This window comes from Macadamia integrifolia, unplaced genomic scaffold (genome assembly GCF_013358625.1).
Source record: "Macadamia integrifolia cultivar HAES 741 unplaced genomic scaffold, SCU_Mint_v3 scaffold188, whole genome shotgun sequence".
In the NCBI taxonomy this organism is placed as follows: domain Eukaryota; kingdom Viridiplantae; phylum Streptophyta; class Magnoliopsida; order Proteales; family Proteaceae; genus Macadamia; species Macadamia integrifolia.
This window is the reverse complement of record NW_024868400.1, coordinates 335,216-354,658: the sequence shown is the minus strand read 5'-3', so window position 1 is coordinate 354,658 and position 19,443 is coordinate 335,216. Positions and strand designations below refer to the sequence as shown.

General features: G+C 42.3%; 1 protein-coding gene across 1 annotated transcript in view; it reads left to right on the top strand.

The window, feature by feature from the left end:
• The window catches only part of LOC122065104 (protein unc-13 homolog), a 100,247-nt gene that overhangs the window by 39,936 nt on the left and 40,868 nt on the right, over positions 1-19,443 (top strand). The window contains exons 13-17 of the mRNA XM_042628908.1: positions 357-431; positions 684-761; positions 2,301-2,477; positions 2,554-2,712; positions 4,541-4,633. Coding sequence (XP_042484842.1) covers positions 357-431; positions 684-761; positions 2,301-2,477; positions 2,554-2,712; positions 4,541-4,633 — 582 coding nt within the window. The remainder of the gene's footprint in view (positions 1-356; positions 432-683; positions 762-2,300; positions 2,478-2,553; positions 2,713-4,540; positions 4,634-19,443) is intronic.

The following is a 19,443-nucleotide window of genomic DNA, read 5'->3' as shown; positions in this document are numbered from 1 at the left end:
CCTCTTTGTAATTATTATGGATGTGTATTTATGCTTGGAAGAGCATGGTGCATGCTAATTTACTTTTTTTTTTTGGGGGGGGGGGTTGTTGGATTGATAGTTATCTTACGTAAAAAAATATATTGAAATTAAAATAACTCGATTATTTAATTTATTTTGCGTTTATGCTCACTCGGAAAGATTTGTAAAAATTTATGTTTTTCTGTCCTGCTTAGACGGATCCTTTTTATTATTTATAGGAGCTTTGATTTTTCCCACCATATATCTTTGACCAGTTGAACTGTTCTTATATCTTCTTCTGAAGTTCCGACTTGGTGTCCCATTTTCTCATGTCAAGTATTTTGGCACTTATGTAGAGTTCAGTGAGGATGGAGGAGATAGTAACAGTTGCAATGGTTACTCGGACGCTTCTTCTGGAGGATTCTGATGTGGTACGCCAGTTTCTTTCTGTTGTTGATTTATTGTACTCCAATTGATATCTTCTGAAGGATAAGTACTATTGCGTGGTTTCTTGAAGTTCTGAAGGGTTTCATTGTTATTGTAGTCAAGCTGCTAAATCTTTCTTCCCCTGAAAACAAGACTTTTTTTTAGATAAAATATTTCTCTGGCTGATGAAACTATTTAAAGGTTTGATAGTTTTGATGAAGAAAGGTTGAAAGTGACACTATTGGTATTCCATGCAGGCCATGCAGGCATATGTTAGAGACCAAGATCAGATTGAGTCGTACATATCGTCATCCGTAAAGCATGCGTTTGCAAGGGTGAGTAATTTTGTAATTGAATGCAGTTTTTGCCCTTGACTGACTTCTAAAGTTAGTATTACTGTCTCTTCCCCCTACCTCCTACCCCCCACCCCTATTCAATAGCTTAAATTTCATTAAGTGGTGAACAATGTATTTTCAAAATTTGGGGAATAATTCCTTCTCTACCGAAAATCTATTTGTCACTTCTTGCTACAGAAATGATAATGGTTCAATTTCTTTGATAATTTAGTTTATTTTGCTTGCTGTCCATACACACATTTCTAGCTCACACTTACATAGCTGAGGATGGCAATTTCCCACGCAACCTGTTGACATCAATAGGATGGTTTGGGTTGAGGCAAATTCAGCATGTTAGAAATGTGACATGGCATTTAGGGTCAAGGGTGTGTAAACCCCACAGTCGATTTGACACGAATTTTTTTACCATAAAATATTAAAATGTTAAACTTGAATATGTAAGAAATTGTGTCTCATGGTAGTTCAATTATGCTATTTGTGCTTTAGCTTTTGGAGTGAACTGGTTTAATGTATCCATTTAATAAACTGGTTCGTTGGCAATTTGAAAAGAGATATAGATTTTTATCAACATATCGCTGAAAAACAACCTATTTGTACAAAACTAACGTGGCATTGCCATGATAAGGTCATAGCAGATGAAACTAACACAGTAAGCTGTTGGTTGTTGAACGGAGCATGATCCATGCATTGGTAGGTCTTGTTAGTGTTGGGATGCTCGGTAAATGGATAGCATTCAGGTTAAGGCAGTCTCTCATGAGCCACGACGTGATATTGATATGACCCAAGCCCCTAGGGATGACTTTGCATGACCCATTGCCCCGCCCCTTGCACACAGCTGCTTGCTTGAATTTTGTTAATGATCTGCATGCGTCCATTTTATTCTCCCATGCTCTTGCCTGAAGGTCTGTCTGTACCAATTTTCTCTTTGTCAGCATGTGACTTAGGAATGTGATTGTTCTCTTTGACTTTCCCAGACTTAAGGTTTTGCTTGGCTTCCGCTCCCAACAACCTAACCCCCCTTTTTTCCTCCTCTCCACTCTAAAATCCATGACCTACGTAAGTGGAAAGCTCAGCTACTTCCAACACAACATTATCCTTTTCATGCAGAAACCCATACCTAACAAGTAACTGCCACTAGCAAGTTGCCAACCACCAAGGAGTCCACACCCCTCACCAACTGAGAGAGAGAGAGAGAGAGAGAGAGAGAGAGGGGGTGGGGATGAGGGTTAGGAGAGGGGAACAAGAAATAAGCAGAAAGGAGTGGCATGATGAGGGTCTGTTTATAAAGGCTAAACCCCTCCCACCCCTGCAGCCCTACCTCAACCCTGGCTTCTTCCAGCAGATCCTCTGTACTTGGAGCTAGGGGACCTGAAATTACAGGAATCTAGGCGTGAAGTTTTATCCCCAGCCTCTAGATTGGTGAAGTCCCAAAAGTTCATTGTCCATCTTAGACTTGATTTTCTATTTGTAAAAAAAATGGCATCTTTCATGTTTGCTTTTCTTCCTGAAAATGTGTAGGCTGTTGAAGTCACAGCAGCGACGGTGCAGGAACATTCCTTAGCTTTACTTGCAGAAGAGACTAAGAAACTATTGAAGAAAGAGTCAACAATATACATGCCCATTTTATCTCAATGGGATCCCCAAGCAACTGTTGTTTCAGCATCCCTTCTGCATAAGCTTTATGGGAACAAGTTGGTAAGCTTATGGTACATGATTTAACATGTGGAACGGTTATTACACTGTGGGAGCTTACTTGATGTGTTATCTTCAGAAACCTTTTGTTGATGGTGTTGAACATCTGACGGAGGATGTTGTATCAGTATTTCCGGCAGCGGATAACCTTGAGCATTGTGTATTAGCACTTATTGCATCTACAAATGGAGAAGAAAATTTGGATGCCTATTGCAAGCAAAAACTTACTCTCTATCAGGTTAGCCTTTTTTACTTCACATCCTGGGACCCATTCCTTCCCCTTTTTTTTGTTTACTGGATAGAATCTTTTGATAGAATTGCTTTGTCTTTTTGCCACTTTTGACTCAATTTAAAATTTGCTAGTCATGATCAACTTTCATTCTTACTATTTTTTTCTATGTTTACATTGAAGCATTAACTTATGTACGTGTAGTAATTTTTTGTTTTATTTTTTTTAAATAAGTATATACACACCGATACTTAAAACCCTGGCTATAAGGCTACAAAATTAGAAGGAAGAGAATACAGAAAATTCGACTATAATAAGTTAATAACATGAGTGAACCTCCATGGACCCTTTGTATTGGATTTAGCCTATGAAATGATAGTGGCCAAGTCACCCTCAGGCCTCAACTGTATTATTTGTCAAAATCTGTAGAGCTATAAGAGCAGGTGAGAAAACAGGCATTCGGGCTTGATTAATGATATCCTTGGTCAGATAGAAGCAAGCGAGGCAAGCTAGACTCAGTAGTTTATCGAAAATTCTCTTAACGAGCAAAAGAAGTAAAGGTCCTTCTCTCAACACAAACTGCAGTCCCATATTGAGCGAATTAAGCTCCACTCTAATTGAATTAACTTCTTCAATGGGACCTGTATATCCCCTCAACACTTCCCCTGTCCTGGATTTAATAAGACCACCAACTCCTCATGGCTCGGGGTTGTCTATAAAGATTCCATAAAATTTAGTTTCACTGCCCCCATGGGGTTGGGGGGGGGGTCCATACCACCTGTGCTCTCTCCTTGATGATGTGGGATCTTTGCACCGTGTTCCAATCTGTAAAGAGAGAAGTAGATGGGGATATCCTTGAATAGAGAATTAGTCATTGCCCAGTGAGCGACTGCCACTTTCACCTCTCAAAGACCACTGCCTCCAAAGAGAATACATAACAGAATAACTGGCACTTCTCCCTCCCTAAAACACCACAAACCCATTATTAGAGTAGCTTTCTGCAGGAATCTCCTCCTGGCCCCAAATAGGCTTGAGTTCTTCAACCATATAAGTCCCACCACAGCATTAGGGAAAGACCAGTCTACATAAAAGACAGGGAGAAAGTGAGACCAAATCCTTTTGACGAAGGCACTGAAGAATAGATGATCAACTGATTCCCCATTCTCATTACACTTGTGGCATATCAAGGGGAATGAGCAACAGTGCCCATCCTCAACTGACAATTGATAAATATCCGCAGTTAGTACCTTTCTGTGGGCAATCTCCCATCCTAAAGCTGAAGATAAAGCCTCCTTGTTAAATGGATATTCATGCTTTACATCAGAAGTCAAGACTCTGACTCCCCTACTGTGGAATGAGAAAATGTGGTCTAGATAATACACTTTTCCTTTTCTGACAGGACGTCTTATTCTTTATGGATAAAACAAAGTGAAGGTTTATATTTCTTCTGTTGTTGGCTAACTGTTTCCTGATACTAGAAGATGTGGATTACTCAAGTGCATTACACTTGTCACTGAAGCTGCACACAGACTCACAGAGGACACATTACTAGTGGATAAAGTACATGGAATATAAAAATTAAAGAGGCATTATTCATTTCTTTTTCCTTTATCCCCCCCACCCTGAGAATGTCTGGACCTATTTTGTTGACATTGCCTTTGTCACGTATCTAACGTGCCAGGGTTCTTTTGCAATGTTAAGGACTGTTGGCATCAAGCATGATTGATTTTGAGGCATTCCATATATAGTTAGTTTGGTTGCCTTCTTTTTCTGTTTCTTTTATTATTAAATTTTTATCCATTTCCCACCCACCCTTTTTTTTGGAGGGTGTTTTTAGATCGAGACAATATCTGGTACTGTGGTGATGCGTTGGGTGAATTCACAACTTGGGAGAATCTTAGGGTGGGTTGAACGGGCTTACCAACAGGAGGTAATTTCTAATGTCAAGAATTAAGTGTTTATCTTGCTGCCTGCTTCTTAATGTATGAAATTTCACATTGGTTTGAAATTACCAATCACCTTGATAGTTGATGAGAGGTTTGTCTTTTTTGGTCAGTAAGATAAGAGAATTTTCTTCTAGCTTATTCAGGTTGATTGTTTGACAGTATATTATGGGCTACATGTGATTTTTAAACATTTTATTGGGGTTATTCCTTGTGTTTAAATGAGGCTGTTGTGACAAAAAAAAAATTATGTTTTTTGGGGGAGGGGGGAATACTATTTGGGGGACTGGGGCATACTTTGTTAATTGCACAGTATATTTTCTACATTTTGCATCCAATTATGAAGTTTCAACCTATTTCTTGAAAGTTGGCTGCTTGGCTTTTCTCCTTGGGAATCTCCGGTTTAGTGGTCATTGTGGGTGGTGGTAGAATTGATTTTGAAGGATGAAAAATAGACAAGAATAAAAATTATGAAGTAGAAGAAGAAACATGGTAGAATTGAATAGTATTGTGTCTACTCGTTAATTTATACCATTTTTTGTTTAGAGATTTATAGAAAACTTATTGGTGTTGAATACATAAACAAAATGAGAAACTATAACAGTGTCCTATATGGGAAGAAATGATTCTCAGCATCGTGCATACTTGCTCTATCATGGACAAGTTGATGCAGGTTGAATAGATCCATTGGCTAGTGATGGGTTAACCAAGGGATGGGAGGAAAAGATTCTGATCTAACAGCTAAGATTGCTCAGATCTGATCTGAGAACTAACAGCTGGATCTAAGAGAATACAAACCCTAATAATTAATTTTCAGAAGAAAGAATCAGATGCGATATAGTTTAACACACTAATTATTTGAATTTGAATAGGTGGAATGGAGGAGAGAGAGGAGTGAAGAATGGTAATATAATGTCGGCTAGGAGAGAATGTAGGATGGAGTTAGATAGGAAAGACGATATTGAAAAGAAGAGAAGAGAGAGAAAGGGAATAAATGTAGGGAGGAGAGAGAAAAGATCCTACCAGATCTGAGAGGAGTGAGAAAAAATAGGAGAGAGGAGGAAGAGAAATATCTCGCCAAAGGATAGAGATGGAAAAGAATCCAGCCTTGGCTACCACATCTTTGGTAACTATGAAAAAAATCCATTCTTTATTCAACTTAAAACATAGTGAGGTGGGTGACATATTTATAAACTTTCAAAATTCCTAATTGACTCTCAGAAGACTCCTAACCACTCTCTTACTCTAAATAATTAACTCAAAATAAAACTGTTACCAGCCTAATATAATTAACATTATGAGTCTTAGAAGTTAAGATTAAATATTTAAATCTACTAATTTGAATTCTTGACATGGGAACCACTGATAAAATATTAATTTCTGTGCACCCACTTTACTCCAAAGTTTTGGGATTTGTGTTTCAGCCCGTTACAATTAAAAAATGTTATGAATCCAAGATCTGTAAACAGTAACTTGAGAGAGAGAGAGAGAGACTGCAAGGAGAGGAGCAGCCAATTTGTATTGCTTCCTCCCTCCATTGTATTATATATAAACTAAAGAGTTACAACCAAATAAGGTAAGTAGTGCCTTGTACAGCAAGATAACTAGAAAATAGAAACCTAACTCTAATCAGGAAAGACAACCTAGCCAACTAGGAAAGGAAATAAAAAAACTGTGTCATGTTAGGACAGACCCATAACTCGTGACTCAGGTCTTAGCACTCCCCCTCAAAATGGAGTATATATATATAACAAATGAAAGCTCCAGCTTGGACCAACAAGAATAGAAAATCAAACGTGACACCAATCATCAGTAGCACCAGTAGATAAAAAAACCATCGTGTGGATCCATCAACAATGAATAAACTGGCAATTAATAACACCAACCACAATCCAAAATATCACAACGGCAACAACAACATCAAAGGCTCTTCCCAAGGAAGGTAGGTACCTCTTTGGAAAGGGTAACACCTCTCTTTTGCCGGCCGTCTTACCCTAATCAGGTCGGTCCTCCCATCCATGTACCTCTATTGGACCGCCACCTTCGTCCTCCTTGCCTCGGTGACTAAATCCATTGAAAGAGTCCTTTGCTCCTTCCTTTGGAAGGGCTCTAACTCTTCCAACTTCCTCCGGCCCCTTAGCTAGAAGATGGTTTGCCTTCCCAAATCCGACGGAGGTCTAGAAATCCGAAGAATCAAAGAGGCCAATTCTGTGGGAATCGTCAAACTTATTTGGAAAATTGTTTCCAAGCATGAAAACACTTGGGTTAACTGGATCTACTCCGGGTTACTTAAGCATAACTCTTTTTGGACTGCCCCTCTCACTTCTGATGCCTCTTAGATTTGGAGGAAGATCCTCAGTCACAGGCCTATTGCCCTCTCGGCCATTTCCTTTTCCATTGCCAATGGTAGGACCACTTCTCTTTGGAAGGACCCTGGCATCCTTCGGGTATCTTGTCTCACCTGATCTCTCACAGAACCATCAACTCTTCCGGTCTCCCCGCCAATGCTTTTGTTTCCTTTATCATTTCTCCAAATGGTTGGTCTCCTCCCTCCTATCCCCTCCCTTTCCTTGACCTCTGGTAGGGTTTAAACTATCGGTCCGTATCGTACCGTATCGGCCGATACGTATTTGTATCAACCCTTACCAATACGATATATAAAATTTTTAAAACCCTTTTGTATCAATACGTATCTCATGATACATACTGATACGCACCGATACACACAGATACGCACCGATACGTATAGATACTCAATGGAAAATTCAAAATTGAAGTGAAATGTACGTTTCGGTATGTATCGGTACGTATCGGTACATATCGGTTTGTATCGGTCTGACCGATACACACTGATATGGTCATAAAATGGCCAAAATGGGTACTTTTTCAGAAAACACAATTTTTTGAGGTGTTTTTGTTCCAAAGTTGTTGTCGACCATTTTTCTCTCTAACTAATGTGGAAATCAAGGTTGGGAACAAGGATTTTTACAATTATGAGATAACTACAAACCTTGGATTCTTAGTGCGATACTCTCAATTTACTGTTTATGCATAATACATGTTATTTATAGCTTTTTTTAAACTATTTTTAATGCAAAAGTGTATAAAAAAGTGTTTCTTATCCATTTATATGCGTATCTTAGTGTATCTTCGATACGATATGATACCCTCCGATACGTATCTTAATTTTGGCCAACCGATACGGCAACTGATACCGATACGTTAATCCGTGGTCTCTAGTCCTCCCTTCCTCCTCTTCCCCCTGGCCATCGAGGCAGGAAAGATAAATGCATCTGGCTCCCCTCCCCAATTGGGATGTTCTCCGTTGACTTTGCTTGGTCCTTCATTCGAACCTCATCCCAGGTGGTACCGTGGCATAAGCTGGTTTGGTTTAAAGGTCATATTCTCCGCCAAAGCTTCACTTTATGGCATTGTTTGACCAACTGTCTCCCTACCCAATCATTCCTCATCCACCACCATATCCCCGCCAACCCTTCATACTGCCTCTGTCCTCTAGGTAGGGAGGACATCCCCCACCTTTTCTTCTCCTGTCCCTTCTCCTCCATTGTTTGAAGATCTATCCTTGCCAAGTGCTGGCTGGCTTGGAGATCCATCCTCCCTTTCCATAGGGAATGGAATTGGATAGATATGACTTTCTCTGGTACTACAATATGTGACATCATAGGTAAATTGGCTTTTTATGCTATCATTGACTACCTTTGGATGGAGCGTAACATTCATAGTTGGACCTCCAAATCTCGGTCTCAAGATAAGATTTGGAAAGCTATCTACTTCGATGTTACTTCCAAAGCCCAAGCCTTCCATGCTCGTGCTGTCCCTAATTACCTTAGAAATACCCACATGGTAGCTTCATGGAACCTGCAGGTCGTCCTCATCCCCACCTCTTGATGGCTCTTTTGGGTCCTCCCCCCCCCCCACCTTTTTGTTGTTATCCCCTTGGACTTTGATGTAATGCTTTTGTTCTATTTTTGCTTCCTCCTGGGTTGGCTTCTTATTGTTGGCTTAAGCCTCCCCTCCCCCCCTTTCCCTTGTATATTCTTTTCCTCTTGGTAATGAATTATTTATTCATAAAAAAAAAAGGCAATAGGTAAAGCAAGTAGCAGGCAGTATGGGTTACTGGAGACCAAGTAGCAGCATCAGGTTGGTGCGGACCAAGTAGCAGCATCAAGTTGTTGGAGACCAAGTAAGGTTGTTCAATTGCTGAATATAACCGTTTTCAAATGAAAAAAGAGTTGCTAAGGACACAAGTAGATAAAACAGATAAATAATAATAATCTTGAGCTGATAAGAATTCCAATCGAGTATATAATAACAGTAATCTTCATTCTCCCCATCACGTGTAGCATTACACATGGACAAATAATTCCAATAATTAACACCTCAAAGGATGAGGCATCACAAATAATTGCATGATCAAGAGCATTACAATAAAATTAGTTGCAATCTCCCCCTCTTGGTAGCAAACTTGAACAAATAATCTCCAACCACCACGTCATGCAAGCACCAAATTTTCCAAAAATTGCAAATTCCAAATTGATGTGATCTCGGAACCACCAAAGCAATAATTTGGCACACACACACACCTATATACCCAGTGGCAATTTGGTAATCATCTCATGCTGAAACTTCCTTTTCATGTGTTTCTTCTTCTCGTCTTCTTGGATGCTCTGGAGCTTACTCTGTAGGCAAGGGTCAAGAGGATGTGAGGAGATACAACACTTCATTCCATTTGAACATTTCTATGATAAAACCTATACATTGATAGTGGAACCCATTGTGAGCAGTTCTTGCTTTGACCTGTAAATTGCTGTTGAAGTGCTGGGTAAAGTGAAGCTCCTACTGGAAAAATCTCTCTGGGAATTAGGAGAGAAGGTAGGAAAAAAAATGTTTGCCGGTCTTCCTCTCCCCTCCTGAGGTCAGGCCACCATGGCTGGCCCCTCTGAGGGGATCCCCCCTGTTCCGTTTGCAACCTCTAGCCTCCCCAACTCTTCGCCATTCCCTTCCCTTGCTTCTCCCCCCTCCTTCCCCTCTTCAAACTCCTGCTAATGCCTGGTCCTCCCCTCCGAAGCACTGTCTCCCATCCTACTGGTGGCATCCCTCTTCATTTTGTTCCACCCTCCCTGTTGGGAGATTCTCTGATTGCTAAGTGCCCAGAAGGCCTACTAGACTTTGAAGCTTCCCGCTGGAAAAATTCTCTCTTCGGACATTTTTTGGGTAAGAAACCCCCTTTTCATCTGGTGAGGCTTTCTCTTCTTAAGCAATGGAGGCCGGTCGGAACTGTGGACACATTCCTTCTCGATCATGGCTTCTTTATGTTCAAATTCTCTGAAGAGAGTAACAGAATCCGTTGCCTGGAAGGTGGTCGTTGGTTGGTGGGCCGAAAGCTTATTTTCCTTCGTTCTTGGAATAGGCGTTTGTTGCTTTATCATGTTGATTACTCCACCATCCCTCTCTGGGTTTCATTGTCGGGCCTTCCCACCACTTCTGGTGTGAGGATGGATTAAGCATTGTGGGGTCTGTTCTGGGCGTTCCGCTCTGTTCCGATGCCAGAACAAATAAAAAGGATCGGCTCACTTACGCTCGCTTTTGTGTAGAAGTCTGCTTCTGAGGCCCTTCCCTTCTCTATCTCTATTCATGATGCGGATCACTTCAGCTTCCAGCAGGACATCTCTTACGACTGGCGCCCTCCTCAATGCCTCTGTTGTAAGGTCTTTGGCCATGACACTAGTTTATGTCTCCCATAGGCTCCGGTTACTGATTTTGGGACATATATGGCCAATCCCATTGGTCCCATTGTTCAACGGGATCGTTCTGTTATATCGGACCCAAGTCGTCAACCCTCCATACCTCCTTCGATGAGGGGAAGAAGACTCAATTGGAGGCCTAACCGTAATCGGACCACCTTCTCCATCGAAGCAATTGATCTGGTAGTCCTTGCTGATCTTTTACCCCATGGGCAAAACCGTTTCTCGATTTTACAAGCCGACGTGGATGAACAAGAGCTGATGACTTTTGTAGTTGAGGCTGTTGGTGATGTCCCATCCCAGGCTTCTCTCAGAGAGCCCACTGCTGTTACCAACTCCTCTGATTCGTTGACCTCTGACGATGGCTCTATCGGCTTTGATGACGCCTCTTCCAATTCTGATGACTCCTTGGAGGAAGAGTCCTCTGAGTCGGAATTCGAGACATCGTCCTCAAGTGCCGCTTCTGACCTGCTATCGCCCTTCCTACTGATGATGAGAGCCAGCCGGATCTCACGCCTCTGGAACCTTCCCCTTTAGTCAAAAATCTTCTTGAAGATATACCCTATGTTTTGTCAGCTTCTCTAGTGGTGGGACCCGAGAGCCCTTCCCCCCTCCTTGCTGGTCCCCTTTCTTCCTGCAGCCCACCAAACTCTTTAGACCTGGCCCATTCCTCCAGCCCACTATCGAGCTTTAGCCCTCCAGTCCTTAACCCTGCACCCATTATTCATGGGCCTCCTCCTTCTAGGCCTCCCAATATTCCATTGAGCCAGCCAACTTCTAAAACCATGGGCAACCCTCCTCCCATCCAAGATCCGATCCATATGCCTACTCTGAAACCGTCTTCTTCGCCCCGGAACCCATGTTACTCAAATGAAACATGCTTCCGTCGGTAAAAAACCTAGGAGAACCTCCGCTTCGCCCCTTGCTCCTTCCACCCTCTTCCTTCCTCCACCCCTCCCAACCCTCGGTCTTGTCAGAGATGAAGCAAATCACGTCCCCCCTCCCGCTTGGCTAAGGGATCCACCCTGGAGCATGAGATGCCCTTTCCTACTAGTGCCTGATGTTTCAGGGCCTCATTTGGAACCTCAGGGGGATAAATTCCCCACAAAAACAAGCTGCGGTTCGTCTCCTAATGAAGGACTCCCACCTAGTTTTTTGCTGTTTGCTTGAAACCCATTTAAAAGAGCCTTCCTTGTCCCGAGTGGCCTCCACCATTGCCTGGATGGTCTTTTCTATCTAACCATAAACATCACTCAAATGGTCGAATTTGGTTTCTCTGGGACCCTAAAATGCTCTCTGTTTCTCTCATTTCATCTACTTCCCAACTCCTCCACCTTTCCATTTCTGACGCTGCCTGCAGTTTCTCTTTCTTGCTCTCTGTTATCTATGCTTCTAACTGGGCCTTGGACAGGGACATACTTTGTAATGATCTCCGATCCATTGCAAACCAGGTTAGCTCTCGTCTGTGGGGCATTTGTGGGGACTTCAATGTAGTCCGGTTTGCTCATGTAAAGCAAGGAGGGGGCAACCTAAATTCTGCTAGTATTGATGCTTTTAATGAATGTATTGAAGATCTTGTTGTAGATGATCTCTGTTGGTCCGGTATTAAGTTCTCTTGGAACAATTAACGATCCAGACCCTCCAGAATAGCTTGCAAGCTTGATAGGATGATGGTTAATGAAGCTTGGCTATCGGATTTCCCTTCTTCCCATGCCACTTTTGAGCCTCCAGCCATTTCTGATCATAGTCCCATCTCCCATCTCATCCAACCATATACTTCCTTTGGCCCTAAACCCTTCAAGTTTTTTGACATGTGGACCACCCATCTTGACTTCCTTCCCACTGTCCAAACTACTTGGCTCAAGCTTGTCCATGCCTTCTCAACCCCCGTCATTGCCCTTTCAAGAAAGCTAAAAAAATGTCATGGAGCCCCTTAAGATTTGGAATACTAACTCCTTCAGGAACATCTCATCTCTTGTTTCAGATTGCAGGAACAAGTTGGCTGTTATTCAGTTCCAGCTCCAGTCTGATCCTCTTAATTCAGAGTTGGCTGATGAAGAGAAATTGGAATCTGAAAACCCTCTCAAAGCTGTTGGCTAGTGAAGAAAGCTTCCTAAAGCAAAAGTCCCGTATCAATTGGTTGGAATCTAGGGATTCTAAGACCTCCTATTTTCACCATTCTATGAAGGCCAGAAATAACTTCAATCATATTCCCAAGCTCTCTTCCCCAAATGGAGACCAGGTCTTCAAAGTTGATGAGATCAAAGAGGTTGCAGTGAACCATTTCAAACTATTGTACAACCCCATAGCTCCTACAGTTCTGCCCATCCCTGGTGGCCTCATCTCAAAATTCATCCCAGACAGCATGGCCCAATTGCTCTGGGCAATCCCCTCTGATTAGGAGATAACTTTTGCTATCCTGTCCCACAAAGCCAGCAAAGCTCCAAACCTGGATGGTTTTACTATGGGATTTTTCAACTCAGCTTGGGATATAATAAAAGAGGATTTGATCAAAGCAGTCAAAAGCTTCGTCTTCAATCCGAAGCAAGTCAAGGGAATCAGCCACACTTTTCTCTATCTTATCCCCAAGAAAGATGGGGCTGATAACATGAACGATTTCAGGCCAATCTCTCTTTGCAATCTTCTATACAAGTTCATTGTCAAGATTCTTGCCAATCACTTAAAGAAAATCTTGGATTCTTTAGTGAGTGACAATCGGTTTGCTTTCATTCCTGGAAGGAGTATTGGGGACAATATTTTTCTCTGTCTTGAGATTGTTAGAGGTTTTGACAGAAAGGGGACACCCCCTGCTGTCCTTATGAAGATTGATATCCACAAGGCTTCTGACAGTCTTAGATGGGACTACATAACCTCAGTTCTTGACAAGATGGGGTTCCCGCCTAACTTCATCAACTGGATATATCATTGCATTGCCTCTCCCCGCTTCTCAATGTTGGTTAATGGGAGTCCGGTTGGCTACTTCTCCTCTTCTGCAGGCATTAGACAAGGATGCCCCCTATCCCCTTATATATTCTTCCTGGCTATGGAAGTCCTCTCCAGAAGTTTGCAATCAGCTACGGATTTGAATCATATCATCTCCATTCCAAAGTGCAAGGCCATAAAGCTGACCCATCTTGCTTTTGCTGATGATTTGATGATATTCTCCAAAGCTGATGGTCCCTCTCTGGATTCTATTATGCGTTGCCTGGATCTCTTTGCCTCAATGTCAAGCCTTCGAATAAATCATGGGAAATCCCTTATCTTTTTGGCTGGGATTTAAGATGATTCAAAGGCATTTCTCCTCTAGAAGACCGGCTTTGATTTGGGTTCCCTTCCTGTTAAGTATCTGGGGCTTCCTCTAATCCCGGCTCGGCTCACTGCCCACCATTTCTCCCCCATGCTTGAACTTGTCAGAAAGTGCCTTCAATTATGGAAAGGAAAGCTTCTATCATTTACGGCCAGGCTTGAGCTGATTAGATTTGTCCTCCAAGCCTCTTATATTTATTGGTCCGGGATATATGGCTTGCCCAAGTTCATAATTTCAAAGTTGGAATCCATTTTTGCCTCATTTCGCTGGAAATGTTGTGAGTCTTCTAAGTTCCTCTGCCCTCTCAGTTGGACTGCTATATGCCTTCCCAGGAAGGAAGGAGGATTAGGTTTGAGGCACATCAAAGATGTCAACACTGCCGGAATTCTGAAACATATTTGGAAAATTGTTACCAAGAAAAAGGGCATTTGGGTTGATTGGATCTACTCTTACCTCCTCAAGGTTAATTCCTTCTGGACGATTAAAATCCTCTCGGATGCCTCTTGGGTTTAGCGCAAGATCATCTCCTTCAGAGCTTTAGCTTCTACAGATATTTCCTACCGCATTGGGGACGGATCCTCCACATCCCTCTGGCTTGACCCATGGCTCCCAATGAGGACTCTTTCCCTTGCTATCAGTGCCCGCTCTATCTATAGATCCGGTCTTCCAATGCAAGCCATGGTTTCCTCCATTATATATTCAGGATCGTGGGACCCCCCTCCCCCTGCCTCAGACCAGTTAGCTGAAGTCTGGAACTCTTTGCCCGCCCTCTCCTCAATCAGCCAAGGAAAGACGGATTCTATTGTATGGAACCATTACCCGAATGGTTGCTTTAGTGCTAAGACTGCTTGGGACTCCATCAGGATTCACGACAACTTTGCTCCTTGGCACAGGCTTGTCTGGTTCAGGAACCACATTCCTAGACAGAGCTTCACAGTCTGGAGGGTCTTTTTGAAGTGCCTCCCCACGCAGTCCTTCCTTCTTCAAAGAAGAATTCCAGTCTCTCCGGTCTGTTACCTTTGTGGCTCTGAACCTAAAGATATTGATCACCTCTATTTTGACTGCCCTATTTCTTCTTCCATTTGAAAAATGGTCCTTTCTAAATGCTGGCTGACTGATAGGAGAATCCTCCCTTTCCAAAGGGAGTGGATCTAGATGGATATGGCATTTCAAGGGAAAACCATCTGTGACCTCATAGCCAAGCTCGCCTTCTATGCAACCATCAACCAAATTTGGATGGAGAGAAATCATAGGAAATGGACTTCCAACTCCCGTCCCCTCGAAAAGATTTGGTGTTCCATCTTCTTCAATGTAAAAGCTAAAATCTTGAATGTTTCTTTATCTTGTCCCCCCTCCCCTAGAAATTGTCACATTGTTGCTTCTTGGGACCTTCCTATATCTGTGATCAGGAACCCGGATCCCCTTTGATTCTGGGGCTTTTGTTCTCCTCTCCCTCCACCCCCCCCCCGGGCCTGTATATTTCTTCTCTCTTTGGAAATGAATTTTTTATTACCCCAAAAAAAAAAAAAACCCATTATTGCTACAATTATGGGCCTACAAAGCAAGAGAAGATGCAAAATATGTCAATCACAAGAGATAGTGGCAATCTGGTAATTAACTTAAAATGTGCAAGGGCTCTTGGGTTGATAAAAGGGAAGAAGTGGTAGAACTGGAATTCACAATAGGATGGCAGTACCATAATTTAGTTGATATTCAAGTAGAAGCCTAGCCAAGGCAAAAGTGTAAACTTCGAAGGGTATGGAAAGTATGGACAAAGTAGGATAAAAGAATAAGGAGGGGGTATTTTAGGAAATCAAGAAAAAAAATACATTTAACAAGATAACACGACTTTGAATAAAAATTAAACAAAGGACAAAGGTGAATAAAGGCAAAAGTAAGGGCAAAACTGGAAAGTAGGTATTAAAAATAAGAAATAACAGGACTGTTTCACGCTACTAGCAACTATGGAGATTGGAGAACCTCCTCCTTCATGCTACGTTTTCAACCTTCAGCCGAGAAACCAGGGAAGAAGATGGAGTCGATATCCATGCAACCAGCAAGAAGTCAGGTTATGACTGGAGATTGACACTGAATCCCAGCCATTTCAACTGAGAACCAGGGAGAGAAATTGGGGAATCGACATAACCATTCTCACCATAGAATCATGGACAAAGGTGGAGGCACTCATTAGAAACCAGCAGCATAAATCGATTTCCATGAGAGAGGTTCAGTAACCAAAATCAGCAGCAATTAACCACGATATCAGATATCAGAAATCAATATTCAGATATAGCAAATCCTTGGTCGATAGCAGCAAAAGCAGCAATCAACATTAGAAACAATCCCTTCATCTTCAACCCACAATTCTTCAATATGGCAGAAATTAGTAAATCAGATAACCCTATTGACTCCAGTTCGGGGAAAGCCCAGAGAAGATCACGGTAGCCAGAGCAGTTAATGATAGGAGATAAGAAAACCTTTTTTTCCCCTAACCTAGAAGAAGAAATTGAAGGAAAAAGTCACTCCATTTCTTCTTCTTCTTCTCCATGGCTTTGGCACCATGTTTCGAATCCAGGATTTGTAACCAGTAACTTAAGAAAAGAGAAGAGAGAATGCAAGGAGAGGAGCTGCCGATATGTATTGCTTCCTCCCTCCATTGTATTATATATAAACCCAAGAGTTACAACCAAATTAGGAAAGTAGTACCAGCACGATAACTAGAAATAAAAGCCTTCTCTAATTAGGAAAGACAACCTAGCTAACTAGGAAAATAAATAAAATAACTATCATGTTGGGACAAACCCCCAACTCGTGACTCAGTTCTTAACAAAAAAAATTTAAGGCCCAACCAATATTGCTACTGAAATAAGGCTGACTTTTAAACTGGGTGATGCAGATCTATCAGTTCTTATGGATCTGGTTGAACTATGGGTGATGGGCCCAGTAATGTAAAAAATAGTTCTCAAGCTGATGGCTAGATATGGGCCAGATCTGATCTTAGATCTAATGGTCATATTCGGATCTAATGGTTGATGTGGCCATCTCTGAATTTAGATCTAATGATTAAAAATTAATTAGGAATAAGCAGATTTTAATATCCGAAACTCTATCCAGATTAAGAAATATCCAATCAGAATTTGAGGGGTCAATGAGTTGATCGGTGAGAGAAAAAAGGTGATCGATGGGTGTGATGGAAGATATAAAGGAGGGATGTTATATTAAAAAAAATTAGGAAATGAAAATTAGCTTTTGATTAAGAAAGAAGGTAGAAAGTGAGGACAGTTCGCGTGTGAGAGGAAACAGGGGAGAGATATGGTTCGATGGGTGGAGAGATAAAAACTTGACACAGGAAAAGATATTTAATCTTTCCTCGAAATTAGGATCTGAAGTTCAAGAAAACGATAGAAGAGAGAGAAGGGGAAGTAAAAAAACATGTACCGTGAGAGAGAGAGTCTAATTTATTCTGTTCAAGAACTTCGTAAATCATGGGGGTTTTGGGTTACATATATAAAAATAAAAAATGAGTAATAGACTCCACTAAGGACTCTTGACATTCTCTTACTCTAAATAAACAACCAAATTTAATAAAACTCTTATTAACCTAAATAACTAACAATATGACTCTTGTATTGCTAAGATAAACTTGGACTCTAGATGTGGGACCCACTAATGAAATAATAATTTCTATGCATCCCCTTAAGCCCCCACTTTTGAGCTTCATCCAGCATGTTACAATAATAAAATCCAAAAACTGAGGTCCAACCGAAACATATTCTAAAATCGGGCCCAATATAAACTGCATTGATGCAGATCAATCAGATATTATGTGTTTGATTGGCTTGCAGGTTATAGTCCAATAATGTTATGGATAGATCCCAATATGACATCTAGATAGGGCCATATTAATCAGTAGATCAAAATCGTACTGTTTTCTGTAAAGATCAGATCTGGTCCATATGTAGCCGTCAGATTGGGATCTTACATTTGCTTATTCGTACTATTTGTGATCAATAACATGAATCAATAGTTATGTTCCAATATATCTAGTTGATCTGCTCCATGTCCAACGGCCCTGGGGTGGTGCTACCACCACCCGAGGACCCTTCCCCCCAGCCCCCTTCCTCCCCTGCCTCTTCCTCCACCCCTTCTGCTGGCCCCTCACCCTTCCTCGGTTTAGCATGGTCCTCTCTCTTCAGACATAAAGTCTCCATTGGGGAGGATCTCCCGCTGCATTATGTTCCCCCCACTAGCCTTGGGTCCTCCAAGGTAGCCCCCTTTCTCCAATGTCAAAATCTCCCTAACCAAACAATTGAAGTTGCAAAGTTCGGTTGAGTCTTACCTGCTTGACAACGACTTTTTCATTGTCAAGTTCACAGATGATGGGGACAAATCCCGTGCTCTTGAACCGGTCCATAGAACGTTGGGTAGAATCCGATCCTTCCTAGGCAATGGGATCGGTCCTTCAAACTGAAAAGCTCGATCTGAGCTCCATCTAACTTTGGGTTTCTCTTCCTGGCCTCCTGCTTCATTTCTGGTGCGAGGATGGCCTAAGTATTATGGGCTTTGTTCTGGGGAAGCTTCTCTACTCATATGGGAGAACTAAGAAGAAGGATAGGCTCGCTTTCCCCAGAATTTGTGTTGAGGTCATTGCAAATACCCCCTATAGTTGATGATGAGGGATTCTCTTTGAAGCAGACTGTCAACTTCGATTGATTGCCACCCCACTGCTCCAGTTGCTTAGTGTTTGGCCACTACCCAGGAAAATGCTCCTCTGACCCAGCTCCTCCTATTGACAACCCAACTACTTCCAGCATCCAACCCCCTTCTTGTGCTCTGAAGAATCCCTGCTTGTGTCTTCGGCTGTCCCATCTATCCCTCCAAGCATCCTAGCTAACCGAGACTTTGGCCTCCAAAAATCCATTACATCTGTCTATTCCCCTCCACCTCTCACCATCTCCTCTTCCAGGAATCCCTCTTCTGGTTCTGGTACTGCCTCTCCCTCTCATGGCCTTTGCCACCGCCCTCATAATGCAAACTATCGGTGTGCCTGCACAGCCACCTGCCCTCGCTGCCCTGAGCCTGCAAACCCTTCCCTACCACTGGTCTCTCCTTCCCTTCGGACCGAAGGTCACAACCACTTTTGCCGTTGGGAACTGTGGATGACACCTCTCTTTGAGGATCCTGTTGCCTTTGGCACCACCACTTTTCCCCTCCTTCACTGACCTCTGCTCCTTTGCTACCACCGCTCTCCCCCATCCTGTTGCTGCCTCCACTTTGTCTTAAAATTGTCTTTGATGCCAAAGGGAAATCTTTCCATCATCATTCCTTATTCACCTTTTTTTTTTCTTTCTCTCTCTCTCGATCCTGAAAGGGTCCTGACGCTCACCCCATCCCTCCCCCCTCTTTTACCTTTATCTTCTATCCCTTTTGTTGCAGGGCCCACCTTAGGGGAACCTTACACACATTGCCTTGGTCCACCTTATGCCTCTTCCATTCATGGACCCATCTCTTGGCCCTGTCCTTTCTTTTCTTTTTGGATGAATAAATAATTCATTACCAAGAGAGGAAGAATATACAAGGGAAAAGAGGGGGGAGGGAGGCTTAAGCCAACAAGCAGAAGCCAACCCAAGGGGAGCTAAAAAAAACAACAAAAACCCAAAACCAACACGGACCAAAGGAGGGGGGCAAGCCACAAGCAAACATAGGGGCCGAGGGAGCTAGGGGT